Consider the following 27968-nt stretch of genomic DNA (forward strand, 5'->3'; position numbering starts at 1 on the left):
ATTTCATTCATTCAGAAATAATAACTTGAGCTTAGATTTATATAGATAGTGTTGTACAGTCATACCAAACTGTACTGTACACCTTTCTAGTTCAAACACTCGTATAATCATGAAGTGAAAGAGCCGCCTCCCTTTTTGGGAACTGCACCACAGTCAATACATCTGAAACACTGAGTTCTGGGATGTCTTATCAGTGGATGTGCTGTCTGTGTGAGGTGGTGAGACACCAGAGGAAACAGACTCTAGACAAACAGCTGAGCTCTTACACATCCTTTATCCATGTGACAAATGTTACAGCACATCTCTCGCGGTGTTTGCAGACATAAGACATGAGAACGTATTCTGCAAAGTGGAACGGGGAGGAAAGAGGTCTGTGAAGCAGCTGGAGCTGGTGGCATCGTCAGGAGTAAAACACAGTCCAAGAATATTATCACAGTATCACACCTCCTCTGCCTTCAGACATTCATACAAGAAATAAAGTGAATCATTTAAGCAAAAAAAACATTTTATAATCAAATCTTCATCATATTTAAAGGCTAATGGTAAATTAATAGTCACTGCTGAATGTCATGGAGTGAAAGCTCCTCTGAAACAATGTGACAGCCATTAAAACCTGATTCAGAATGTGTCCGTTAAAAAAAGAAAAGAAAGTAAAAGCTTATCTGGAGGTTTCTGGTGATGAAACATTTTACCAGTCAACACTGATGATAACAGACTAAACTGAGTTTCTACAGACTGTGATCTGGTTCTGGCTTTAACTTTCCATTACATGCATTCCATTGGACTTCAGCATTACAGGGGTGCAACATTCTGCCCTGGGACAAGGGGTATTAACTGTGTTTAGCTTTGGTAACAATGCACATGAAGAGTGTGTGAACAGGTACAAAAGGCCACTGGTTCACTGGGGCTCCAGGAGGCAAAGCAGCCAGAAAGACACCCTCTACATGAGTGCATCACTGGCTTCCTGAAGCTGCAATGTTTGATACCTGTGTTCTCTGATCCTTTTAGACCTGGGACCTGCAGAAGTGTAAGTCAACCACAGCCTGCAACTGAGACTAGAAAGTGCAAACCAGTGACTCAGTCGGAGTCGGGTCGAGTCTTCCCAAGAACTTCTACTGCTGAAACCCAAATTATACTTATCACATGTGCATGTCTATGACGTAAATTTCTCCATCTGTCAGGCAAAATAAGCCACTATGCAGGTCAAAGCTTTTTCTGTGTGGCTTGTGCATGCAGCCTGTATACAATAACAAATATGTAAACATGTCCATGTGTGCAGAAATCCAGTGATAAATGATAACAAACAGAATCACATCTGCAGCCTTGCAGGGCTCTGTGGCACCGGGAGGAAGTCATACAAACTATTTGAAAATAAGTCTGTTGTTCATTTCTTCTGAGGAGGTTTTATTCACATAATATTATAGTTTTTACTGTTTTCAAGATTTCACCTCCCTTAAGACAGAAGCTAAAGTGAAGTGATGTTGTTGACTACAGCCAGCCATGCTAGCACACCTGTGCCTTGCATAAAACAGTACAAGTGCATTTGCAGCTGCAGGTAATCTTTGATACCAAGGAAGGTTTCAACCTCATTTACATAGGTTTATTCAGGTATTTATTTCTGCCCTTTTAAATCATAAAGCTGCCTTTATATCAACACAAAAAAACTACCTTCATCTGGAAGAAAAATATATGAAATCACACACTGTTGACTCTCTATTGCACAAGTATTGAAAAATGAAAACATGTCATTTAAGTAAAATGACATCATGTCAGCACTTGGTGACATCTCACGTTACCTTGACAACACCAAAACATGTTTCGTCCTATTGTGGGTTTGTGACGTTAGATTTCACATGTTTTGCTCCCTCCCTTTGCTCCCTGTTTGTCAACAGAGTAGTAATGTTGGATCAGATCTGATAACAGCAGGTTAGGAATTCATCATCATGTCATCACAGGACAAACAGCTACACACAGGTCTGGATGTGAGTCACACTGAGCTCTGTGTTTACACTCACTCTAAACCTATTTTTTCTTCTAACGTTAATGTTCAGTTTGTTCCTTTCATGCTTGTTTGTTCTTCTTTTCTTCCAATTTATGGCGGTTGTTTAATGTTTTTTTAATGTTTACGGGCGTTCTCTGGTAACCGTGGTAACCCTGTCACAAACCTATAAACTGTGGGTAGTTCTCTCAAGCAAAGTCTGCAGAGATGCAGGTTTACGGAAAGTGTGAACAAAGGGCTCAATGTCTGCTAGAGGACCCTCATATGCCCGACGGTCTGTCAGTGGGGCAGCTGTAAGCCCTCAAAGTCCATGAGTTCATGAGGGTGGACACTGGGATTGTGCCCTGACAGTCACAACTTCAAGGTAAGAGAAACCACATCCCAGTGCTGCTAAAACTTCCAGAGGATGTTTGCTTGCAAAAAAGGGAAGTACAGTATTTCTTAACCCTTAAATGAACCCACATTCTGTAAATAAAATGACCATGAAATAGGGTTTGGAAATACATGCAGGGAGGCATTTGCTTATGAAGCCTCTGAACCCTCCCTGATGTTTGCCTCTCCACAGTTTTCTGTACGAAGGTGCATCAGGAGCAGCTTTCCTGTCCTCCTTCCTCTCCTTCCATGTGTGGAGGTTATACCCTCACTGTGTTTAGGGAAATTACTCCAACAGAAAAAGATGATATCTATGGAATTATATTTATATCAGATTTCTGAGTGAACAACGGGAAACAGTTGCATATTTATGTTTTGTAATTATAATCATGCAAATAATAATTTAATTCAATGCAAACAAAAATCTGTTCTGTGCTCAGTCAATTTATTCGCACATCTGCTGTGTAATAATCTATTTCTCTCAGTTTCTTTCATTTGGTCTCATTCAAATTCCCAGTACATGAGCTCTATTGTTGTTACAGCTCAGCACCAGGAGAATGGAAACTGGACAGAGGAGAATTATTAACGGGCTTGTTGGGGTAATTCAACGTGGGGTTGTGTGAGGTACTCATCTACAGTCAATGTGAGAAAATAAATTTCCAAAGGTTTGACACTAGATAAAGTGGTGACAATATTCAGAATAAAGCAAACACTTCAAATGATATTGTTTTTTTTCTGTGCGTATTCTTTAAAGTGACTGAAACATATTTTCTCTGCAGCAGTTCATCACTCAGCCCATCACTCAGCTTCTGAGCTTCTCTTCTCCTGCTGCTTCTCTAAACCCCTTTTCCACTGGTTAGAAAACCCGCTAACACTGGGCTTTGGATGGCAATGGAAAAGGCTAAAATCAGCTTTCACACCTGGGTCATATGACTCTGCAGTAGACAGGTATTCATGCATGTGACAACATCGCTCCTTGAAGGTGTGTGTCCTCAGTCCAAAAGATGGCTTTTATTAGTGGGTTGACCCAGGTTTAAAAACCTGAATCTACTGCGGGTAACACACTGACTATAGATAAGCACCTCACACAACCCCACCTCTAATAAGTGGGTTTTAACGCATTTGCAGTTTGATTTGTTTATTTAGCTGTTTTAGCGAAAGGACCATTTAGCACATTTCTAACATGCAAATAAATTCAGTGTGTTCAGAGTGTAAAACAAATTTTACTGAGTAATGATACTTTCTCCACAAAATCTAATTTTCTTGCCAAGAGAGCTGAAAAACTTCCCTTTGCACTCAGAAATCAGACACGGAGACTAGGCTTGTACTTTGAACATGTGGATCTGACCCATAAAACATGCAGGTAAACTTGCCTCGTGCGTATGGACTTTGGTTGACCATTAGGTTGTTTGGACATGCTCAGTGAGAGCTGGTGGTTCTCAACGACTCAGCAGGGTCTACTTGGTGTGGTCCTGCACCCACTGACAGAGCCTGAGGCAGTAAGTCTGTGGACTGACAGTGGAGAAGGACTGGCCTGGATATCTCAGCCTCTTCCACAAATGCTCTAGCCTCTTCTTAAAACTGTAAACTGTGAAAATGTCAATGATTCCGATAAAGTAGCGTTGCTCAGGCCCATCAATGACGTGCAGAGGATTTTTCAGGTTGGGTAGTAAACGTCGGTTTTGGGCTCTGAAATCAGGAAGATCAGTTGCAGCACTGCCTGGCCCTGCGTGCTTTGGGAACATCTGAAGAGCGCTACCACTTGATGCATCTCCTGCTTGTGGTTTCAAACACCCGCGGTCTGTTTCAGACAGGAGTAAGGTGGCATCATCCTCTGGAACTTCCCCTGGGACAGCTGCTGCGCCTGCGTGGACAGGACTGGAGCTTCGAGTCACAGATCTGAAATGACAGGAAGTTACAGGCAAGAGGGCAGATATGAGTCACAATTTTGAGGTCTTGCTCACATTTCACCTGTTGTGAAATGTTCTGATTTGTCTAGACAGGAAGATGATACACCAACTTAGTAGCAGCATAGACCAATCTGATCCAGATATAAAATCTTTTTGACAATCTTATGGAATAACTGTAGTGAGTGAGATAAACCTTCAGAGGAACCAAGGGAAATCACTAGGATGTCCTTTAACTGATCTGATAACAACGACTCACACATTTCCGGAGCATAGCACAAGTTTTCAAATTAATGAAGCTGTTTCTGTTTCTTTCCTACAAGCACCTAAACTCTCTCCAGTGGAAAAAATGCCATTGCTGTTGCATAACAAGTGTTATTACCACTATTCATTCTGAGCACCAGCTTTAATGTGCATGAATCTGTTGTGCAAGAATGCTAGCATGCTAGCAGCTCTGTGAAGCTGTACTTAATGTAAAGCAGTGCTTAAAGGTAAATGCTAATGTCAGCATGCTAACATGCTCTGTGTTACAGACTGCTGTAAATCAGCAAGGTTCCCACATGGAAAATGGGAGAAAAAGTCAAATCTCCTGAAAAATATTGTGTTGTTCTGGAGAATTATTTCAACATTCTCCTGTTTTCGGGCAAAGTGATGTTCAGGATCATGCTTATATGGTAGACTAGTTTATTGACGACAGTATTTTGAATCGGCTGCTATCACATCAGCTGTTGCAGGTTGGATGATTTAAACTCTAAAGGATGTGAGTTTTATTATCCTTTAAAGGTCTGTACGTCTCTGTTGCTGCTAACAGTTTTTATCAGGTTTTAACTGAACTGGTTTTAAACTGTTAAAGTGAATAATGTGTTATGTGCATGTTTGGTTCAGTTGCTAGCTTGTTTAGCCTGCAGCTAAAGGTTTAAGGTTTGTGATTCAAACGGTTTCAGATGTGTCTCAACTGGACCAGATCTCAAATGGATCTGGTTCTTGATCCCAATGCCTAACAGAAACCATCTAGAAATTTCTCAGCGAACAGCAAACTGTTCACTGTCCGGCCAGGTGCTAGAGTTTTCCATGTATTGAGTAATGTACATGTGTAGAGAAATTCCTTCTCTTTCTTTCCCTCTTGTATCCCACAGCCCCACTTATTCCTCCAATGATATTTCTCATCTCGTCTCTTACTGCGTGTATCTCACTCACTGACTCCAGTCACAACAATTGGTTGAGTAGTACAAGTTAAAATAGAAATTCTACATTATATTATTATTATCCTTGTATGAATCTGCACCACAGTCTGCTCATTAATGACCTCTGGAATATAAAATGAAAAGTGATTAAACCTCATACAAAGCCAGTTTTACATGAAAGGTCATTGCCTAGAACTATGCCACTAAAAATGGCCATTTGACAATTTGACTGGAGAGCAGACTGGGGTCTAAATAACAAATGACTTTAATCAGTCTGTTGAAGCAGACAGGTCAAGGAAAACCCCAGCGGGGGTGATCTCGTACAGTAGCAGCAAAAAAAAAAAAAAAGTGGCAAAGTCAACTTCTGCGTGTTTGTGGCATCTGTGTCAGATGCTGAAGTTTCTGACCGATGAGACAAGCTAAGTGCAACATTTTCGTTATAGAGTTACTACTACTAACATGATTCTAAGATCTATTTTCTGTTTGTGATGATAATCAATCTCTGGTGTCAAATTAATCAGAATCAGAATCAGAATCAGAATCAGTTTTATTGCCAAGTATGTTTTCACATACAAGGAATTTTTTCTGGTGATTGGTGCAATTGATCAGCAACAGTGGGGCTCTCTAGCCTTGTTGATGAGGCTAATAGCAGATGGGAAGAAGCTATTTTTGTGGCGAGAGGTTTTGGTCCTGAAGGACCGCAGCCTCCTGCCAGAGGGGAGTGTCTCAAAGAGTTTGTGTCCAGGGTGGGAGGAGTCAGCTACAATCTTCCCTGCACGCCTCAGAGTCCTTGAGGCGTACAGGTCCTGGAGGGACGGAAGATTGCAGCCAATCACCTTCTCAGCAGAGTGGATGATACGCTGCAGTCTGTTATTGTCCCTCTCCGTGGCAGCAGCGTACCAGATGGTGATGGAGGAGGTGAGGATGGACTCAATGATGCAGGTGTAGAAGTTCACCATCATAGTCCTTGGCAGGTTGAACTTCTTCAACTGCCTCAGGAAATACATCCTCTGCTGAGCTTTTTTGATGAGGGAGCTGATGTTTAGCTCCCATTTGAGATCCTGTGTGATGGTGGTTTCCAAGAAGCGAAAATGCTCCACGGTAGCCACGGGGGAGTCACACAGGGTGATGGGGGTGGGTGGGGCTGGGCTCTTCCTGAAGTCCACTATCATTTCCACTGTCTTCAGAGCGTTTAGCTCTAGGTTGTTCTGCCTGCACCAGGTCACCAGACGCTCAGTCTCCCACCTGTAGGCAGACTCATCGCCATCAGAGATGAGTCCAATGAGAGTGGTGTCGTCTGCAAACTTCAGGAGCTTGACAGACTGATGGGTGGAGGTGCAGGTGTTGGTGTACAGGGAGAAGAGCAGAGGAGAAAGAACGCAGCCTTGCGGGGATCCAGTGCTGATGGTCTGGGAGTCAGACACATGCTTTCCTAGCTTCACGTGCTGCCTCCTGTCAGACAGGAAGTCGGTGATCCACCTGCAGGTGGAGTCAGGCACGCTCAGCTGGGAGAGCTTGTCCTGCAGCAGAGCCGGGATGATGGTGTTGAAGGCAGAGCTGAAGTCCACAAACAGGATCCTGGCATAGGTCCCTGAGGAGTCCAGGTGCTGGAGGATGAAGTGGAGAGCCATGTTGACGGCGTCGTCTACAGACCTGTTGGCTCTGTAGGCGAACTGCAGGGGGTCCAGGAGTGGGTCAGTGATGGATTTGAGATGGGACAGGACAAGGCGCTCAAATGATTTCATGACCACAGAGGTCAGGGCAATGGGTCTATAGTCATTTAGTCCTGTGGGCCTTGGTTTTTTGGGGACAGGGATGATGGTGGAGGATTTGAAGCAGGCTGGCACGTGGCAGGTCTCCAGTGAGGTGTTGAAGATGTCTGTGAACACTGGAGACAGCTGATCAGCACAGTGCTTCAGGGATGATGGAGAGACAGAGTCAGGACCGGCTGCTTTGCGGGGGTTCTGCTTCTTAAAAAGCCTGTTGACATCTCTCTCCAGGATAGAGAGAGACTTGAGTCAATTAAATAGAGTGTGTGCCTACAACACCATGTGACTCATCAGATTGTTCTGCTGCAGTGCAGAGGAACGAAATAAATGGCATATGCCTGTGTATCTTTTTTATTGTGTATAGTGTACCTACAGTGACTACTTGTCATTGTAATGCTGTGGCCTTAGGTGTTTTAATTTTCAATTTTCAATCTGAATTGTGTCTTAATTACTGTGGTTTTTTCCATGTGCTGCAGCATCTGAACGTTATTATTGTATTAAGTGAACAGGTTTTTAATAATCATACTCTCTGATAGAAAGCCCCCAGATTCATGATTTTAATACATGTTTGAGATTCCTCTTCCATCTGTGATTGGTCATCTGTAGTTTAAAACAGCCTGAATGTTGAACATCGAGTTTTCTATTCTCAGTTTTTTCTTAAAACTGCTCCCACAGTCTGCTGTTGAGATAGACAGGACCAGCAGTGGAGGAAACCTCTTAATATACAGGCTTCACAGCAATAAATGTGGATTTTGTAGACTGCAGATTTAGAAAGTAGAAGATAACTGCCCCATCCCTCCAGGACCCCAGGATATATTAAATCTCTTATCAAGCTGTGAGATCCACACTCATTCACACACAGAGCTCTGCTCCCAGCTTAAGGCACAGCACTTGAACACAGCACACTGACGCCCTCTACTGGAGGCACTGCAGTTTAACACTCTTCTGTCAAACCGACCAGCACTGCACTCATCCGCCACCACTCAAGGTGAGAAGTATTTAACCATCCAGAATAAGATCATGGTTTAGTCTTCCAGCTTCTCTCAACACTTATTACAAACAGGTGGCAACTGTATAACTAAAATAATGTACTTAGTTTGCTCGGTTGGTCAGAACACAGACAGCTTCACTGGTTCCTCTTTCCCCACATCATGTAGTGCACCATCTGAAAGTCATGATTATATTATCTGAATAGCACATAACTATATCTACATATACATATATTTGTATATCTGTATCTACATATAAAACCCCGTAGTACATGATTTTAAATTAGAATCCTGTGATGCACTGAGATGCTATACATACAGTTCATGTCTGGGGTCTATATCTGTGATCGGTCATCTGCAGTTTACAACAGCCCAAAGCCCCATCAGCCAGAGCCCACAGCATCTCCACCGGTGTGTCCTGTAGATCCTCTGACACTGAGATGCTGTGGCTTCTCCTTCCCCACACTATGAAAACACTTACAAACATGTGGCAACCATATGACTAAAATAATGTTATACTTAGCTCGCCCTGCCAGTCAGAGAATATGTATGTGTGTGTATATATACGTATATATGTAAATATATATGTGTATGCCACAAACAAGTGGACACACTGTGTACGTTTTCTGTCCCCGCTCCAGGTGATGGAAACAAGACAAGAAGAAATTAGATTTACACTGGAGACCATCCTGTGATTGGATCACATCCATGACACCTGTCAACATGTTGACTGTCCCACCTCTGAGAGCTATTACTACATTATTACTACAGTATTACACAAGTACTCAGTACTCATGGGTCAGACAACACCCATCTTCCAACTTAACCTTTAAGTTTCATGACTGTATCTTGTAGGTTGTGATGTTATCATGGTGACAAAACCTGTCCACAGACAGACAGACAGACAGACAGATGAACAGATAAACACCTGCCAAAGTAATGAGAAGCCCCTCTGTGGTGGTTCCTGCTGTGTCTCCCGACACACACAGACAGAAACTAACCCACGCAGCTGTCTGGTGTGTCACCTGCAGCCCAACAGAAACCAAGGTTTTAAAAATGAGGTCAACCAGGCTCTGAGTGTGTTTGAGTGATGTTTGAGTGCTAGCAGCCTGTTAGCAGACTGAGTCCTTTGAGCTAAGTGTTAGCAGAAGTTAAGTACGATGGCATGCTCTAGTTTGTTAACATATGAGACACCAAACACAAAGTACAGCAGAGGCTGATGGGAATGTCATTAGTTTTGTAGGCATTCGGTCATGAACCAAAGTACTGGACAAATGTCGACCTGATGATGGTGCTAGATGTCAAGAAAACAGAGCACCAGATGTTACAGCTCACCCTGAGGGAAACACAAAGCCATCCATCCAATAAATGTTCACTGTAAACTGAGGAGGTCGCCAAGGTTGGAGTATCACATTCATCCTCTGAGGAACATGAGTTTATGTCAGTCCATTTTGAAACTGTTGAAATATTTCACTGGATTTTGTAAAATTGGACCTTTATTAGAGATAAAGTCTAGAAGTCAAGTCAGAAGGATTCATCCTCTGGCTGCCATGAACGTCAATACAAGACTACTGCCATTAAGGGAAGATCAGGCTGACTCAGTGTGTTTCATATTTCCAGGATCTGTCTAGAAGAAGAAAACTACACATGAGTCAGTTTATGGTTGTCTAAGTGTGTGTGTGTGTGAGAGAGAGAGAGACCAGATTGTTTCAGTGCATAACACTGCTTATCAGAGTCCAGGGATGAACCATCAGGATCCAAGGAACCAGTCTGGGCAGTGAGCCCTGTGTGTGTGTGTGTGTGTGTGTGTGTGTGTGTGTGTGTGTGTGTGTGTGTGTGTGTGTGTGTGTGTGTGTGTGTGTGTGTGTGTGCGCATGTGTGTCGTTCTATGGTTGTGAGGACAGGTAGTTTGGTAAATCATCATTGTAAGCTCATTGTGGCCGCATCTCATAAGGTTTAGGTTTAGTTTAGGTTTAGTTTAGTTTAGGTTTAGGTTTAGGTTTGGGTTTAGGTTTAGGTTTAGGTTTAGGTTTAGATTTAGGTTTAGGTTTAAGTTTAGGTTTAGGTTTAGGTTTAGGTCTAGTTCAAGCTTAGGGTTAGGGTTAGGTATTTAATTGGTTAAGGTTTGGGGTCGGGTCACAAATACAAAGTTTCTTCCTGAAACAGCTGACCAGGTTTTATCAAAGGTGACTCAAACAGGAGGATGTGGTGCAGTTGTTGGGGACTATTCTGAGTGAAATGGGCCACATCCTGCTGCAAAGACATTATCTGACAAGAACCAGTTATCCATGCACACCAAGACCACAGGACCAGAGCTGGACTGTGAAGAAAGTTCAGCCCAAACAAGGTTACTACAACTCCTGTGTTCATCAGGTGACTGAGTGCAGTTGTTTGTTAAAGTCCCTGAATGATAAAGATGTTTTTTCTTCTTTCCTTGGATGTTTGAGCTTCATTGTGCAGAATGATGACACCACATCCAGTCTGAGGGCTGTCCTGGTCTTATACAAGCCCGATGTGAAATCCCTACTCCACATACACTGAGAACTCTGCATATTCACAGATTTTTTAATAAGGGAGAACAATATGGAAAGCACATATCTAATACCTGCAAAACTTATGACATTCACATGATCCTCAGCTGTCTTTCATTCTTGGTGTTACTGTGGCTCAGAAGGTAGAGCGGGTCATCTATTAGTCAGGAGGTTAGTGGTACAATTCCCAGCTCCTCCAGTCCACATTTCCGTGACCCCAAATTGCCCCCAACGTGTCATATGTGAGGTGTATATGTGTGGGAAAAGCGCTGTGTGAATGTTTGAGTGAGTGATATGACTAGAACAGTGCTGTATAAGTCAGTCCAGTTACTATTTACTTAGCTAATGTGCTAACTCACTAGACAAAGATGGTGAACATGGTAAATAGCATGTTAGCATTGTCACTGCTAGCATGTTAATGTTAGCATTTAACTCAAAGCACTGACCATAAAAAGATGATATCTGTTAACAGCTGTTAGGGACATGATCAACTTATTGATTACTTTATCTTTTAACCACTACCAGGGTTCGAATTATGAGGAAGATTTGGGGGGTCTGACCCCCCTGATTAAGACTTGGACCTTCCAATAAAAGGAAAAACAACAGTTCGGGGGTTGACACCTTTACATATCTTTCTAATCTGTAATTGTATATATTACAATACCTTTATACCTGAATCTTGTGATGCAATGTCAGACACCCCTAAATTGGACCGTACCATTTCTAAGCCTTGACATTAGTGGAACGTCTCATCTGCCTGCCTCGCTCTGCTCCTGTGTTCATGTTAATAGTCTTTTGTGTGTTTGTGGTGGTTCAGTTAGTCTTTTACCTTTTTGATATCAGCTTTTATAACAGACACCTCATTTGTTTTCACTCAGGGATTCGGGAGTTTTACCTGTTGGCTCACTGAACAATATTAAAATCTATGTGTGCTGAAGCCTCAGTAATTAGCAGTGAGGTAGAGTAAATAAGTACATTCACTCTCATTATGCTTCTTTATACGTCCACACCTACACTTCAGAAGGGTGCATTGATCTTTCTACTCCACTACATTCATTCAATAGAAGATACGGTGAGGACTGTGACACTTCACAGAAGCACATACCTGCACTGCACTGGTGCCTTTTGCCCTGGAGAAAAGGTTGACCTACTGATTATTTTTGTACAATTTGCACTCTGACCAATACTGAGGATAATGCTGAGGCTGACACTATGCACTGACAGACAGGTAAGTTACAGCTCGTAAATGAGAAGACAACTGAAAACAACGACACAGGCCACAACATGTTGAGTCCAGTCATGAAGACCAGCAAAGCTCTAACCCTAACCCAGACAAACCACATATACACAAGGCCCCTGGAGTGCCACCCACCACCACCACCCCTCCTGACCACCCCACCCCCACCCCTGATGCTCTCTCTCCCTAAAATGTCAACTATCAAATAAAATACACAATGCCACAAAATAATCTTTACTGACTTTTTGGTTCTCATGATGAGAGTTGCAAAGGAAAGACTCTGGTGGCGCTCGTCGTGGTGCAGAGGCTGATGGGCCAGGAGGAGGCTGTAGTCCAGCACGTTGAGCCTTCGCAGGAAGTGTGTGTCGATCTCCACCTGCCGCAGGAGCCAAGGACGCTGCTGGTCTGCACACAGACACACACCATGTCACATTACAAACAGACACAAGTGTATAGAAATACACAGCAAACATGTAAAGAGCCTTTAATATTCAGATATTACTCCTGACATTGAATCAGTATTTGAATGAGATACAGGATTTAGATGTTTGCAGATGGTTCATTTCAGATGGAGGAATGCACACACACATCACATCCTGTTCCTCACCCAGAGTGATGTACTGGCCTTCAAAGTTCAGATCTTTGAGAACCACAATGATCTGGCTCCCCTCCGGTGCAGGCTCTGTCCATCGACTCACCTCACAACCTTTAATGTCGTACCTGACAACATAAGACACACATCACACCACATGAACTGTCACCAATTATTCACACTCTGTATTTCTGTGGGCGACTTACCTGGCATTGATCCGGTCATCTGGATAAAACACACTTTGCATAACAATGAAGTATTTCTGCAAAGGACAAGTGGAACAGAAAATGTTGTTTATGATCCTCTGTAACATCCTGCAGCTACAGAACCAGGAAGAACACTGATAGAATGTGATGTGTACCTTCCGTCTGTGTGGGGTCTTGATCCTGTGGACACCTTGAAAAGACAGCAGAAATCCCTCAGTCCAGAGCAACAGTTTATCTGACACACTGTCATCATATAACATGGTTATTTATTATTTACTGTTTACACATCCAGCAAGAACAGAGTTAGTGTTCCTTTCAGTTGCATTTCTGGCGCTGCTTTTGTCTCCACCAGCTCCTGAGCTGCTACGTGTTCTACCATGTTCTCCAGCTACCTGCTGGCTCTGTCATTCGATGCTGAGCAGGTTCATCAGAGTTGCTTCACTGAAAACAACTGCTGCTGAAAATGATGCTGAAATAACAGGGAAAGTGAAGCACAAGAGGAAAGTGTGTTATAGAACCTAAGTCAATGAGTCAAAGAGAGCTGAAGGCTGATAATTCTCTGCGAGTTTATCACACATTACACAAAGTGTGAGTGACTGTAACAGAGAAATATTGATTGGTGCAGCTTTAAGTAAAAGTTAATTTAAAGTATGACATTTGGTTTTAAAAGGACACTGTGAAGCACTTTGAGACCCTGATGTGCAGATACTGTATGCTCTGTGTGTGCTCTACACAGCACTAGGGCCACATCACTGACCTCATCTGTGTGTGATGGTCAAAGAACCTCTTGCTTTTCATTCAGATGCTCTTGTTAACAAGTTAGAGCAGCCACACAGCCTCCATTTGAGGTGTGTCTTACACCAAGCATCAACCTCCAGACTGAAACAATGAGGAGCTGAAACCTGCAGTTCCTCTAATGACCACTAGAGTCTGGCTCCAACAGTGAGTCAGTCCCATAGACTCCCATGTTCAAATGTCCAACTTTACAGCAGAAATAAACATGTTTACAGCCTGGTACAAAAACTGTTCTGGTCTCTAGAGTTAATTTCCTCCTTCATGACAACTGTAGGGGTGAATTTTATAGAACTCACCTGTTTACATGTTATTAAGGACTAAAGTTATGAAGAACTGAGGGCGTGGCCTCTTTGACTAACAGGTGGGTGAGCGTATGCTTGTCACAAACTGGTATGCATCGAAGTCTCAGCTCCACACACGAGAGTGGACACACTGCCTGAGCTAGAAATCCAGCATCTCACCTATTTTCCACCCGTGATGCATCTTGCAACAAAAACATACAGAGAAAAGACCTGTTGATGTCATTTAGACATCATACCAACAACATTACACAAAACTGACACCTTCAACACAGTCTCTGTGTCTAGGCTGAATCTGAACATGTCATAGACATCATTTCAGCAGCTGCATGTGGAGGCAGTGGAGTTTCAGAGACATTTTCTGTCAAGAATAAAATAATTAAAAATTAAGAGAAATCCAACATTTAACCATCCTGTAACCTGTGTGTAGACAGACAGCTGCAGTAGCAGCAACACAGCAGACACGCAGCCAGTGTGAACACACACATGTTTTTCTGTAGTAGATCAGCAACAGCAGCCGTGACTTACACCACACATCCAAGTGTGTCTCTGGTGTCAGACACTGCTAAAATGTCAACGGTGCAGCAGCTCACTCTCAGCTTCAGAAACCTGTGGGTGACATCACAGAGGCAGTGTCCATCTTTATTTAGAGTTTGTGGTCACATCTCACAACTCAACCCTGGCTCCTCCAGTCCACATTTCATAGTGTCCTTGGGAAAGATACTGAACCCCAAATTGGTGTGTGATAGAGATGCTCTGTGCAGACAGCAAGAGCTGTATGAATGTGTGTGAATGGGTGAACGTGACTCATAGTGTGAAGTACTTTGAGTGGTCGTTAAGACTAGAAAAGTCCATTTACCATTCACACCTCACGGCCGTGGCTGCATCATGTAGAGTTTTAGTGTGGAGCCTATTTTCCATGAGAGGTGGTTCTCAGCAAAGATACCAGCAACATGACGTCAACCTGACTCCGCTCACTATAGTCTCAATGTTTAGTCTGAATATGACACAGACATGAAAAACATACATGTTATTTTTTAAAGCCCTTTTAGCAACTTCATGTTATCAAAGGAGAAAGTGGAGGTAACATGTGTAACATACAGTCACAGCAGAAACCAATGTAGGTTATAACTCTGTTATTTCAATAAATGAACACATTAGTTTTTCAGTGCTCTGTCTGTCTCTCGCTCTCTCTGTCTCTCTCTCTCTCATGCTCTCTCTGTCTCTGTCTCTCTCTCTCTCTCTCTCTCATCAAATGGTTTCACTTTGAAATAGTTTTAGGCTCAAAGACGTTGAATTATCCTTCATTATAAAAAATCATCTTGCGACCCCTCACATTCATCTTGTGACCTTTAGGAGGGGCCTGACCCTTACATTTGGAACCTCTTGGACTTAACTGTTCAACAATTCAGTAGTGGCCAGGATGCAGGAGTTTCACTGGTGCTGGACTTTACTGTTGGACTTTTACTGCAGGACCTGAACACATGATTCACCACTAAATATGGACAGTTTGTCATTTCAGGCAGAAGCACTAAGTGATGCAGTTCTCAGTGGATCTGAGGACTCGTGGATTCTGCTGAGAGACCTTATCCCCTAGTCATGGTCATGAAATCAGTGTGCTGCATCAACTGAGACTATGCTTCATTTCTTGCTTTAAGAAGTTCTCTGTTGAAGCTGTGAGATGTTGGAGTCCTTAAACACACCACCATGGAGTTTCTGCTGCAGTCTGTGTGAGTCTGGGTGAAAGGTCTCCATAGGCTGAGTTCACCAGAAAACCTGTAATGTATGTGTGTGTGTGTGTGTGTGTGTGTGTGTGTACTTGTACTTGCTACATAGTAAGGACCAAAAAAAGTATTTTACTAACAGAGTGAGGACATTTTGGGAAAGTGAGGACATTTTGGCCGGTCCTCACTTTTTGAGACACCTTCAAATCACATTTTGAGGGTTAAGAGTTGATTTTAGAGTTGGTTAGAATTAGGTTTAGGTTAAGGTTTGGGTTGTGTGTGTGTGTGTGTGTGTGTACCTAGGAACTTGACCAGCAGTGAATGGGGGTATTTCCTCAGATGCTCCATGTAGATCTTCAGGTTGGACAGAAGGAATTTGATCTCTCTTTTGTTCTGGGTCTTCAGAAAGAAGCGTTTATCATTTCTAGAAGTTCAAAAGCTCAGAGTGAGTAGATGTCATCAATATCATCAATATCTATCACTATCATCAATGTCATCAATATAATCAATATCTATCACTATCATCAATGTCATCAATATCATCAATATCTATCAATATCATCAATGTCATCAATATCTGTCAATATCATTAATATCATCAATATCTATCACTATCATCACTATCATCAATATCTATCACTATCATCAATAACATCAATATCTATCAATATCTATCAATATCATCAATATCTATCACTATCATCAATGTCATCAATATCTATCAATATCTATCAATATCATCAATATCTATCACTATCATCGATGCCATCAATATCTATCAATATCTATCAATATCATCAATATCTATCACTATCATCGATGTCATCAATATCTATCAATATCTATCAATATCATCAATATCTATCACTATCATCGATGCCATCAATATCTATCAATATCATCAATATCTATCACTATCATCAATGTCATCAATATCAGCAATATCATCACTACCATCAATATCTATCAATATCATTATTATAATCAATATCATCAATATCATCAATATCTATCAATATCATCAATATCTATCAATATACTCAATATCATCAATATCTATCAATATCATCTTGCAGGTATTCGTCCAGAACCAATACACACTGCTATGTATGGAAAGCTATCCATAGACTCACACATGTAAACAGTTTGTTTCCTATTCTTGTCTCAGATTCAGATACAGGATCCAGGTGAATCCATGTTTCCTCAGAAAGCTGTAGGAGGTTCATGCAGTTTAAGACATGAAACCCTCATTTCCTCATTTCTCCAAACCTCTACGTCAGAGAAAGCGAGTGCAAAATTAGCTCAACCCAGAGTCACAGAGAGTTTACATTTATGAGAAATAAATCTGATCATCCTTTAAGGACAAGGTTACAGGTGAGAGGACTGAAGACAAAGATGAATATTAATTTCTTATGAAAACAGCAGAGCAGTGTGTGTGTGTGTGTGCGCGCTCGTGGGCACTGACGTCAGGAAGAAGTCGGCCTTGCTCTTGGAGTTGCTGATGAACTGGAGGTAGCAGTTTTCAGAGCAGAGCGACCGCTGATACTCCTGCTCCGTCATCCCCAAAGAGCCGCGCAGGCTGGCAAACACCGGGCCTGCAAACGTCTCCATTGTGAAGTCCTGCAAACACACAGATACACATGCAGCTAAATATGAAGGTGGAGGCAATCAACACTGTAATTTATACACAGAGACACAGACACATGCACTTACCTTATGAATCTGGGTGACCTCTAATCTGAAATCATCGTCTGACACTTCATCCTACAGTGAAAGAAACAGGAAACGTCACTGAGAAAGGCTAATTATCTTTTATGCATTCATACATTATTTGATGATATACACACATATATAAAATACAGTCATGGATTTTTAAATAATGGTGCATTACACAAAGGTGAAACAAGGTGATGTTTTGACCTCCAGATGGATTATAAACTATACAAATGCTTAATAAAGCTTTAAATTGTGAGATATTGAAAATGATAATTAAAAATAAATAAAAATATGTGAAAATGATAATTATTCTACAGTATGCAGATGACTGCATGTTTTACTGTCACCATCTTTAGGACAAATGCTACAGATGCTCTCCTAATGACTAATGACCTAATAATGACAGTAATTACTCACTGTAGGAATTCCTCTTCTACCAATAAAAATAACAATAATAATAATAATATTTAACAAAATTACAAAGTGCTTTACAAAAGAAATAAAACCTGACAAGGCAAATAAAATAAGAAGAAGAGCATAACACAGAAAAAGTTAAAACAATAAAATGAAATAAAATAAATATGAATAAGCAGTTTAAATAACAACCTCTGTCAGACATTTCTGAATGTTTAAAGAAGGTATTAAAAAGAAGCTGAGGACTGAGTGTGTCTGAGTTCAGGCAGGGACTTCCAGGTGGGTGGGGGCTGGTCACCCTTTGTCACCGGCTGTGACCTGGAGTAACCAGCAGGGCACCATCATGTGGACATACACCAGGCCAATAAATTAGAGAGGTGTTCAGGAGTGAGGACATTTGCAGCCTGAAAGGTGAACAGTAAAATTCCAAATCTACAAGGGAGCCAGTGCAGAGATGATGTGATCGTCCTCTGTCCTGGTAAAGAACACAGCAGCAGTGTTTTGAAGCAGATGGAGACAGTGGAGATAGCTCTCCAGTTTAACACTGATGAACAAATACTTTCATAACATTTGTTACAGTTGACTTAGTGAACTTATTATTTTCACTTTTGTTAGAGGTCCGTTTAAGGAGTGAATGTGATACTGAGAATGATGTTGATCTGCTATTTTACCACCTCCTGTTGAAACTGGACAGTTTGGAAGAAGAAAAGCAATGTTCAATGTGTCATCTTAATGAAAGAAAATTAGTCTGTTTGTTTTCTATTATTCTCGTTCATGGGAAATGCGTCACACTTTGTTTAGTCAGATAAAAATAGATATTGGTTTTGTAAATATGGATGATGCACAAAGACTCCAGTTTAATGACCTGCACTTCTACAGCTCTTTCCTGGTCTTATCGACCACTCAAAGCACTTTACACTGCAAGCCACAGTCATCCATTCACTCACACATTCACACAGAGCTTCTACCAGTCACATACTCATACACCGATGGAACACCCATCAGATGGTCAGTGTCTTCTTCGACCATGAAAACCAATCAACAATGCTATTTAAAAAAGTGAAAACACAAGATGGACAGTCAGTGGATCAGCAAAGACAGAGTCCAGCAGCACAATTGACATCCACACAGTGATTCCACTTGTGTGCTAAAACTCACTCAAGAGTTAGGATACAGTCTCTTTATTAGGAACCACACTAACAGGCAGTAGTCAGGCAGTAAAATCTCCCTCCTCGGGAGGGCGGAGTCAACTGTGATTGCTGCTGTTGTGAGTGAAAACCTTTAGGAGCAACAACAGCTCAGCAACAAAGCAGTGTGTGTCTGACCACTGATGGCTGAAATGTGGAGCATGTAAAAAATCATTTGTTCTCTGTTGCAGCTCTAAACTGCCTCCAGAAGCAACGTGACTACAACAGCTGTTTATCTGCAGTGTCATGGCCGAGCAGAGAAATAGATAGATAGATAGATAGATAGATAGATAGACAGACAGACAGACAGACAGATAGACAGACAGACAGACAGACAGATAGATAGATAGATAGATAGATAGATAGATAGACAGACAGACAGATAGACAGACAGACAGATAGATAGATAGATAGATAGATAGATAGACAGACAGACAGACAGACAGACAGACAGACAGACAGACAGACAGATAGATAGATAGATAGATAGATAGATAGATAGATAGATAGATAGATAGATAGATAGATAGATAGATAGATAGATAGATAGATAGACAGACAGACAGATAGATAGATAGACAGATAGATAGATAGATGCTGCTCCTGCAGACCACAGCAGAGAAGAGGACTCTCCACCACTGACTGATAAAACGTGCAGCATTTCATGCAGATGTCAAAGCACCTGAGCTTTCTGGGGAAGAAGAGCTGGCTCCGCCCCTTCCTGTAGATGGCGTCTGTGTTCAGGGATCAGTCCAGTTTACTGACCAGGTGCACACCTAGGTATTTATAAGTGTGCACCACCTCACCATTGACACTGACATCACCATGCACAATGCCAAGTGTCAGATGGAGCGGTGTAAAACACACCAGCAGTGGACTCTGGAGCACTGGGGACATGCTGTGTGAGTACAGGTGAAACTCTACCTGCCTGAAAACACACTGTAGTGTCATCTGTAAAGAAGAGGAGTAATGTAGTAGGTTGATTCTCCTGGTCTGGGTCCTTAGTTCCACTGGAGGGAAATGTGATGCTCCAGGACACAACCACCTTTTAGACAACAGAGCTCCTCCAACTTCCTGTCACATGACATGACAGTGCATGTTCATAAAGATGTGACTTTTATTAGTTTGTTGTGTGGAGTTGATTGTCCCCTGAACTCAACCCTATCAAACACCTGTTACATATATTCACCAAGATCCAGACTCCGACCCCTACAATCTGCTGATGAGAGAGTCTGGATCCATGGACCCAACCAGTTCAGACTGGTGGTGGTGGTGTGATAATGTGGGGAGGTTTTCCTCGTATTTTCTTCTTAACACCAATCAGCCCCGGTCTGAATGTCTCAGTCTGTCTGAGTCTTGTTGTTCATCCTTCATGACCACAGTTCACCATCCTCTAACGGTTACTTCCTGCAGGATAATGCTCCATGACACAAACTGGTTTCATCAACATGACAGTGAGTCCAGTTTAGTCTCAGACCTGGATCCAGTAGACCCCCTTTGGGATGTGATAAAACAGGAGATCTGCAGCATGAATGTGATGCAGTCATGTCAACATGGAGCAGAGTCTCAGAGAAAACATCTGGATCCAGGACCTGAAGAACTGAGGAGCTACCCAGTGTCAGTGTGGTTCCTAATAAAGTGATCACTGGATGTGTTCTGTTGTCTGTCAGTCAGTGTGACCCTGAGCAGCAAAATCTGGTGGAAGTTTCTCACAAAAAGTGTCACAACTGATTTAATCAATTATATGTCACTGATTTTTTCACAGCGATATAAAGTGACAGAGTACAGAATATGTCTGTGGCCGCTCTATGCTCTACATAAAAGCTGTGTGTGCATGTTGTGTTTTTGGGACTCTGCATACACAACACAACAGACAGGAGAGTCATACATCAGCCTGCTGAGTCAGCAGAGTGTGTGTGACTGGGATTAGTGTGGAGCAGCAGCACACAGACGTCTGTTGAGCTGCTCTGTGATTGGTCACTCAGCAGCAGGGTGGATGCTGCTGTTCCTGCTCAGATGTGGTGTTTCTACACTGTCACATGATGGAGGAAAACAACTGCAAACTGCAAACAATTAACCAATTACTGATCAGTGCTGTTTTTAGTTGTGTCACTGATGTAGTTTTTACAGCTCAACAAGCATCAAACTAAACTCTTAGTTAGGGTCATGTCCCAGAATCTGTTTCTCATAATCTGAAGAACAGAGCTATAATCTGCCTCCCTCTCCCTCCACACAGACTGACGCTCAGTTAGATCCAGCAGGAGAGACCACTGATCAGTTTACCTGAAGTCAGAGTGCTGACCAGGACCAGAAGGAGAGACCACGTCACACCTGTGTCAACTGGCTTTTGATTTTAATGTTTTATTTTTTTTCATTAAAACATTAATTTTGTTGTATTTATGTTTTAAAATAATTTATCCTGTCTGTTTCGTTTGTTATTGTCTTTTATCTATTTGATCGATTTTCAATCCATTTGTAGTTATGTTATTGGTTTATTTCTATTTAATCCTTTTTATTTCTTGTGTACATCAGTGTTGAACTGCTTTACTGTTTACATCTGTAGTGTCAGCTGCTCCTCTGCTACCTTCACTGCACGGAGCCCTGATCCAGGTTACTCTGTCAGGAGGTCAGAGTAGATGACTAGTTCTGATTTTTTTTTTCTTTTTTCTTTTTAACTTTCTATGTGGGAAAACCCTGTTAAACTAATTATTCATTATAGCAGAGTATTTTTAAAGAGTTTAAAACACGTTCAGAAAGGACCCATTTATTCCTTATTTATCTTTCAGTGACAGTATTTCAGTGTATTTTTCTATATTTTCACCAGGGTCAGTCTGTCCTGCTCTGGTTTCACACTGAAACCTGACTGGATTCAAAGCAGCAGTGAATCCAGGTCAACAACGTGCACAGACTGACCTCAGGTCTCCCCTCATTTTGGCCTCTGATTAGATAAATGTCCTTCGTGCAAGACATTTTTTTCTCGTTTTTTTTTTTATATGTCATATTTTAGTTTAGTTCGGACCCATGGCATCAATGAAACTCTGACCCTTGCTCACCAGCAGCTGTATCAGCTGTGATCAGCTCCTGTCTGTCTGATGTTCAACAACATCACTGGATCACGTGATACCAAAGAAAACTTAAAAACAGGAGGATTCTCAGTGAAGTTCTGCAGAGAAAAGAGCCGTCTTTTTTCTGTGCATCTCTAAGTGGGTTTATGGGCATGACGTTGGAGAAAATGAAGATGATGAGATGTATTTGTCATACTGAATCTGTGAGCATCATGTCTGTGTGTTTGGATCAGCAGGACTAACTACAATAACTAACTTCCAGCGTATCTTTGCCTCACATTTCTACCTCGGTGATTCCTCACAGTTTGAATCACACTACACTGTGGTGTAGAGTCTGTGTCACAAGCCAGATAACTGTCCTGGGGCCCCAGACAGCCAGGGCCCCTGGTCAAAACACCTGGTCCTATTGTTTTCTTTATGAACCGACACATCAGTGGCGTCTTGACACATACCATCACGTCAGCGGGTTCATCACATTCACATTCAAATGACACAACTCTCACCCAGGACTGTCAGCATCTGATTTGTAGCTTCTTCTTTAACAGTGCAAAACAAATAAAGTTATTATTGTTGTTATGAGCAGCACTGATGACAAAGGATAGTCCTGTATATCAGTCAGTATCATGATGTTAATCTCTTGTATGATTTTATTTTATCATGTTCTCTTCTCTATCAGTGGAGCAGGCTACAACCTGAAGCCTTTTTATTTAATGTACATGTTCAGTCTGGTTTTATTTACTCTGACACAGAGTGTATGTGAATACACTGTTATAGTGCAATTGAGGCCCTGCCTGTGATCTTATTCTTTCAGTTGAATACTAAGTTGGTGGACTTTAAACATTGTGTGTGTAGATGGTTGAAATGTTGGCCCGGTTGATCCGTACTCACTGTGGGTGCATTGTCTATGGTGCTCTGGATGGCTGCTGCCAGTCCCTCCTTCATCATGCAGGTCAGGCCGTAGAACTCGTGCTGCTGATCGATCTCAAACAGGCCCAGAAGCTTCCACTGCTGCCTGAGACCCCCCCACCTCCTCCTCTTCACTGAGCGCTGGTGGTGACCAGACATCCTTCCCTGGCCGCCTGCAGCTGCAGACATCTCCATCTACACTGAAACACAAATCTACAACATATGAGAGAGGAGGTTTTTTAAAGCTGCAGCTAAAAGAAATCAAAGAGTAAGTCGAGGCCAGAGAGGCCAGAGACAAACACAAAAGACAGCTGACTATCAGCTGAGTCTTTAACAGGGTAACTATGGAGACCAACACAAAGGGACAATAGCTTTATCAGCTCTGCTGTGGTTAATGGCGTAATGCTGGTCCTACAACGACCACACCTCTTCATTAATACACACTGTACTGTGTCCATATGTATGTACTAAGTACTGCATCTATTTCATAAGTGCAAGGAGATCCAATAAAGAAGTGCACTGAAAGTGCACGATAAGTGCTAGTTCAGCGTGTTAGACGTGTTATAATAATGTCAATAATGTCAATACAGTGTCCCATTAACTAATGTAGGAGCATGGGGCAAAATGAACATGAAACAAGGTCAAACAGGCAGGAGAGCAATGGTGAAAATACAGAGTGGATTTAAAACAGCATGTCACTGAAATTAAAAACTCACAGACTCACTGTGGAAGCTGCTCAGGTTGAACAGTGTGTAAAAGATGCTCCAGGTACATTTTTTTTTACAACAATGAAAAAAGACCAAAACTAACTATGAATGTTTCCTACTAACAAGTCCATGAGCCACCATAAGCACACATACTGCACTTTAATTACACTCAGTTAGACACACACCATCCTGCTGCCTGAAGAACTCACTTGAAAACCAACTGTGGATTAATCTGCCCCTTTCTTCCTGTCTCAGTGACAAGGATGTTCCTGATCTTTATTTAAACATTATTTTATTTATTTTTTAAACTATTTTTTAGATTTATATCTTCACTTGGAACTTGGAACATATTTTTTCTAATGTAGGTGAACTGATCCTTTGCCCCTCTGGTCAACAAGTGAATGTAAAACTAATAAATGTTGAACTATTTCTGCCCTCTTTGCAGATCAGTTCCTGTTACATTAAATAGTGAGAAAATTCCACATTTCAAGTCTGATTTGACTTTGATTTTATAAATCTGTTGTACAGACAGACACAACATTAACCCCTTATGTAAGTTAGCTGTCCATGCTATTAGCTAGTTCCATAGCAACGAGCATGATGCAAAGCTCCTTGCACCTTTTGAGCTCCTCTCTCTGTCACTCTCTCTCTCTCAGCTTCACTGTGAAACAAAAGCTTTCTGTCTGATCCCTGATGATGAGTCTTTGGGTTGCTGGGGTTTGAACACATCACATCTTAAAGAGCACAGACAGGCAGAGGGTACATCACAATAATTACAATAATGATGCACCATTTAAAGAGGAAATGTCTGATGTTGGAGAAAATTTTGAGCTATTATGTTGTGGAAACTGCCTTAGTCACATCACTTTTTAACAAAAAATATATGCATGTGCATGTAAAGACGTACGTTTATTTTTATTTAAAACAGGCTTTTTAGGGAAACATTGTGCACTTGGAAGCTGCTGCCTGTTGTTAGAAAGTGTAGGGGGGCAGGAAACCGCTCTGCTGAACAGGCTGTGAGTGTTGTGTAGTAGGCAGGCTGATCTGATGGAACAAATTGTCAAACGTCTTGGTGGACATTTGAAAATATTGGTGGTGTGTCTGATCATTGATTTTTCACACTGACAAAACGAGAGTCACAGGATGATTGGTTGAGGGGTCTTAGAAACCATCCATGGTGGCCCCACTGACGTTTTTTCTGGCATGATCTCAGAATTTACCAACAGTAGCCTCCTCAAGTGTTTATTTATTCACATCACATTGTTCGTGTTAGTTGTGATTAGTAGGTTGTTTATTTGATTGATATGTTGACACGCTCATAAATGTCATTGGTTGGACTATTTGTGGCTGATGCTTATTTATGATGGGTATATTATCAGGGACGCCCAAGCTCCCAAAACATAGGGTGAAATTATTCAGAGAAAATGAATGAAGGGTCGATTTATGGCACAGAGGAAGTGTGTCTTACAAGCCAGGCAGCAGGCCAAGGCAGGGACCAAGGTGTACTGACTCCTGACATTGCAGACTGGTCCTAGGGACATGTATCAGTCTGCAATGACAGCTCAGGTTTCTTCCCCTGGCAGGGAAGTGGAGCAATACCAACTAGATATAGTTGGGCTCACCTCTACACATAGCACAGATTCTGGAACCAAACTCCTAGAGAAGGGCTGGACTCCTTCCCAGGAGTTTCCCAGGGTGACAGATGCTGGACGGGTGTGGCTGTGTTGGAGCTCTCCCTGCAGAATAAGAGGCTCACTTCTATGTGACTGCAAGTCACTGAGGGGTTAGGCTCTGGCAGTTGAGTGAGCTTATGCACTCAAAAGAGAGGAGGACTGCTCTGTGGAGGTTGCTCCCTCCGGGTGGAAGGTGAGTTGCTTCTCCAAGCGAAGGAGTTCAAGTATCTCTGTATCTTGTTCACACATGACAGTAAAATGGAGCGTGAGATGGACGGGCAGATTGGTGAGTTGTCAGTAGTAATTGTACTGGACCGCTGTAGTGAAGAGGAAGGAAAGGAAGCCATGATCATGTGCACCCTAACCAACTGGGCCAGTAGGAGACTACCTGTGTATTTAGATCGTCTGTGTTACTGGGTCATTAGACCCAGTGCATTCAGATCCCTCCCCCTGCCAGGCCTTGTCAACTCTGTTTTGCTGGCTCCTGCAAACTAACCAGTTATTCAAAGAGAAAACCTGTTACTCAACCTTTTAAGGTGTGATCAGAGAATTAGACTGAGCCACTGTTTTAAATATACTGTATGAGATGTTCTTGTTAAGCCAGGCTCAGGCAATTAATCAGCAAGTGGATGTTATACCATTATATATTGTGTGGGTTATAACCTACCATGATTAACAACAAAGTAAAGTATCTTGAATAAAAAGAAAAGTGTAAAAAGATGCTAATGAACAGGTCAAGCGATTAGTGAGACAGACAAGATTAGGCTATAGGAAGAGTAGATAAAGTTCATCATGGTGACACAAGCAGGGAGATGAAACGTCAGGGACAAGCACTAACATGGGCCCTACATACATTCATATAGAAAGTATGAGAAATCAGACTCTACCACACCAATTCAATATAAGTTCCACATTCACTGTGACAATCAGGGTTATAGTGGAAAGTTTCCACCCAGTCTGTTGCTGCTCATTTTAAAGGGATGAAAGTGAATAAAGGGTCAGATAGAGTACTGAAGGACATGAAGACGCTGTGCCAATGAAGAGAGTGATGTATTTCAAAGACTATGCCAGCTCTCCTTAGACTCTGGGTCGTTCCTGATCTCTGGAACAGTCTCACGGTCGCTGTAAATGTTACAGCATCTGAATCAGTCTGTTTGTCCTCCGTCCCACCACAGGGTCGAGTCCATTCTCCTTTGTTTTTTTATCTTGTATAGAGGACATTGTAATAAATAGAAAAATCACCATACTGGACAATTAGCTGACGACATCTTATGTCTGTTCTCGGTCAGATCAATCACCCAGATTGTAAGAATGTATGGACTGGTGCAACATATCATTTTAGATTTCATCCAAAACTAAAGAAATTATAATCTCGCCAAACCACAGACAGTCCTCTAACAGTAAATCGTGACATACGTGTCCAGACCTACAAACACATGGGAACTATGACTGATGACAGATTGAGACTGAGTGAAAACAGATGTGATTGATGACTTCTAAAAGGTATATAGATTATCAATGACCCACACATGATGTCCTCTGTATACAAACTGAAGACATCATGAATGTTTTAGATCATCAAATAGAAGGAAGAAGCCATAAGACTTGCGCGGATATGAATTGACCACTCCTGCAAATCATTGTACATTTCAACCATTTTTAATCTGTGTGTAAATGAAGCTGTGTGTACTTGCCTCAGCTTTCTCCATGAGGAACAATAAAGCATTGTGAATAGAACTGAGCTGAATATTTCCAGCTCCAGTTAACAGGACGTCATTGATCCATTTCTTTAATTTATTTAAATGGCTGACACCTGCACACATGCAGCCTCCTGCAGCAGAGACACGTCACAGAAGTCAATCAGAGCCTGACCAACACAGTTTAGATTAAATGTGACCTTTGCATCATTTTTCCTGCCTGATCAATAACATGTTGTCAACACCAGCCTTCTCCTCCATGTACCACACACTCAAACCAGTGATGCTGAGTGTGCAGCTTATTGACAATAAGCACAGAGGATTTTTCAAGTCCTGGATCAGAGGTGTAATGCAGGATCAAGCCTCTAACCTCACTTTACCCACCACTGTACTATACACTACACTAATCGTTCATACATCTTTATTTAAAGATATCCATCACAACAAATTCCACTTTTTCATGTTAGTGGGAGTTTCCTGTCTCATGATGTCTGACTGAGGCAGCAGCTGTGGCAGGAATCACTGGATTAGACGCATTAATCTACAGACATGATGATGGTGACTGTTTCTCCAGGTCTGGTGAACTGTCTCCTCCCTGATGAGGATTATCAACACGCTCAGTCATTGTTTCTGCGGTGTCACCAGGAAGTTAAGAAAATTCTCGTAGCCACAGAAGCAGAATGAAGGAGGGAGTGTGTCGGCAGATCGGAGGTGAACTCTGTCATCTGGAGCAGAAGCGGAACATGTATCTGATACAAAGCACATGGAATAAACATGTATCATCAGATTAAAGCGGTTTACTTGCCTCAGTGTGGCTCCTGGACGCAGAGCAGGTCGGTGCGCAGCTCGGTCTGTCCGTGTCTCCCCCCGTGTGTGTGTGTGTGTGTGTGTGTCACATGTCACCCTGCGGACTGACCGTGCGGTGACATCGAACGGAGCCTGGCTCTCCGTGTGGTCCCACCCACCCTGCCGCTGCCTGGCCCCGGCACAGCGCTGCCT

The 27968-nt window shown here is 42.1% G+C and overlaps 1 protein-coding gene across 2 annotated transcripts; it reads right to left on the minus strand.

Moving 5' to 3' along the window:
* Positions 1–41: 41 nt before the first annotated feature.
* On the minus strand, positions 42–27968 carry pip5kl1 (phosphatidylinositol-4-phosphate 5-kinase-like 1). Of its 2 annotated transcripts, XM_071466489.1 has the most exons (10): positions 27775–27968; positions 22875–23087; positions 17318–17368; positions 17070–17224; positions 15904–16028; positions 12942–12976; positions 12787–12842; positions 12596–12708; positions 12231–12393; positions 43–4270 (listed from the first exon to the last, which is right to left on the minus strand). In XM_071466489.1, the coding sequence occupies exons 2-10, from the start codon at positions 23085–23087 to the stop codon at positions 3829–3831; spliced, it is 1353 nt and encodes a 450-aa protein (XP_071322590.1). In that variant the 5' UTR covers positions 27775–27968; the 3' UTR covers positions 43–3828. The 2 variants fall into 2 exon arrangements, with proteins under 2 accessions (XP_071322591.1, XP_071322590.1); XM_071466490.1 differs by lacking the exons at positions 17070–17224; positions 17318–17368; positions 22875–23087; positions 27775–27968 and adding an exon at positions 16738–17028 and having other exon boundaries at positions 42–4270.

The sequence above is a fragment of the Trachinotus anak genome, unplaced genomic scaffold, assembly GCF_046630095.1.
Source record: "Trachinotus anak isolate AG129_WGS33_773 ecotype Australia unplaced genomic scaffold, CSIRO_AGI_Tana_v1 ptg000028l, whole genome shotgun sequence".
NCBI classification, from domain to species: domain Eukaryota; kingdom Metazoa; phylum Chordata; class Actinopteri; order Carangiformes; family Carangidae; genus Trachinotus; species Trachinotus anak.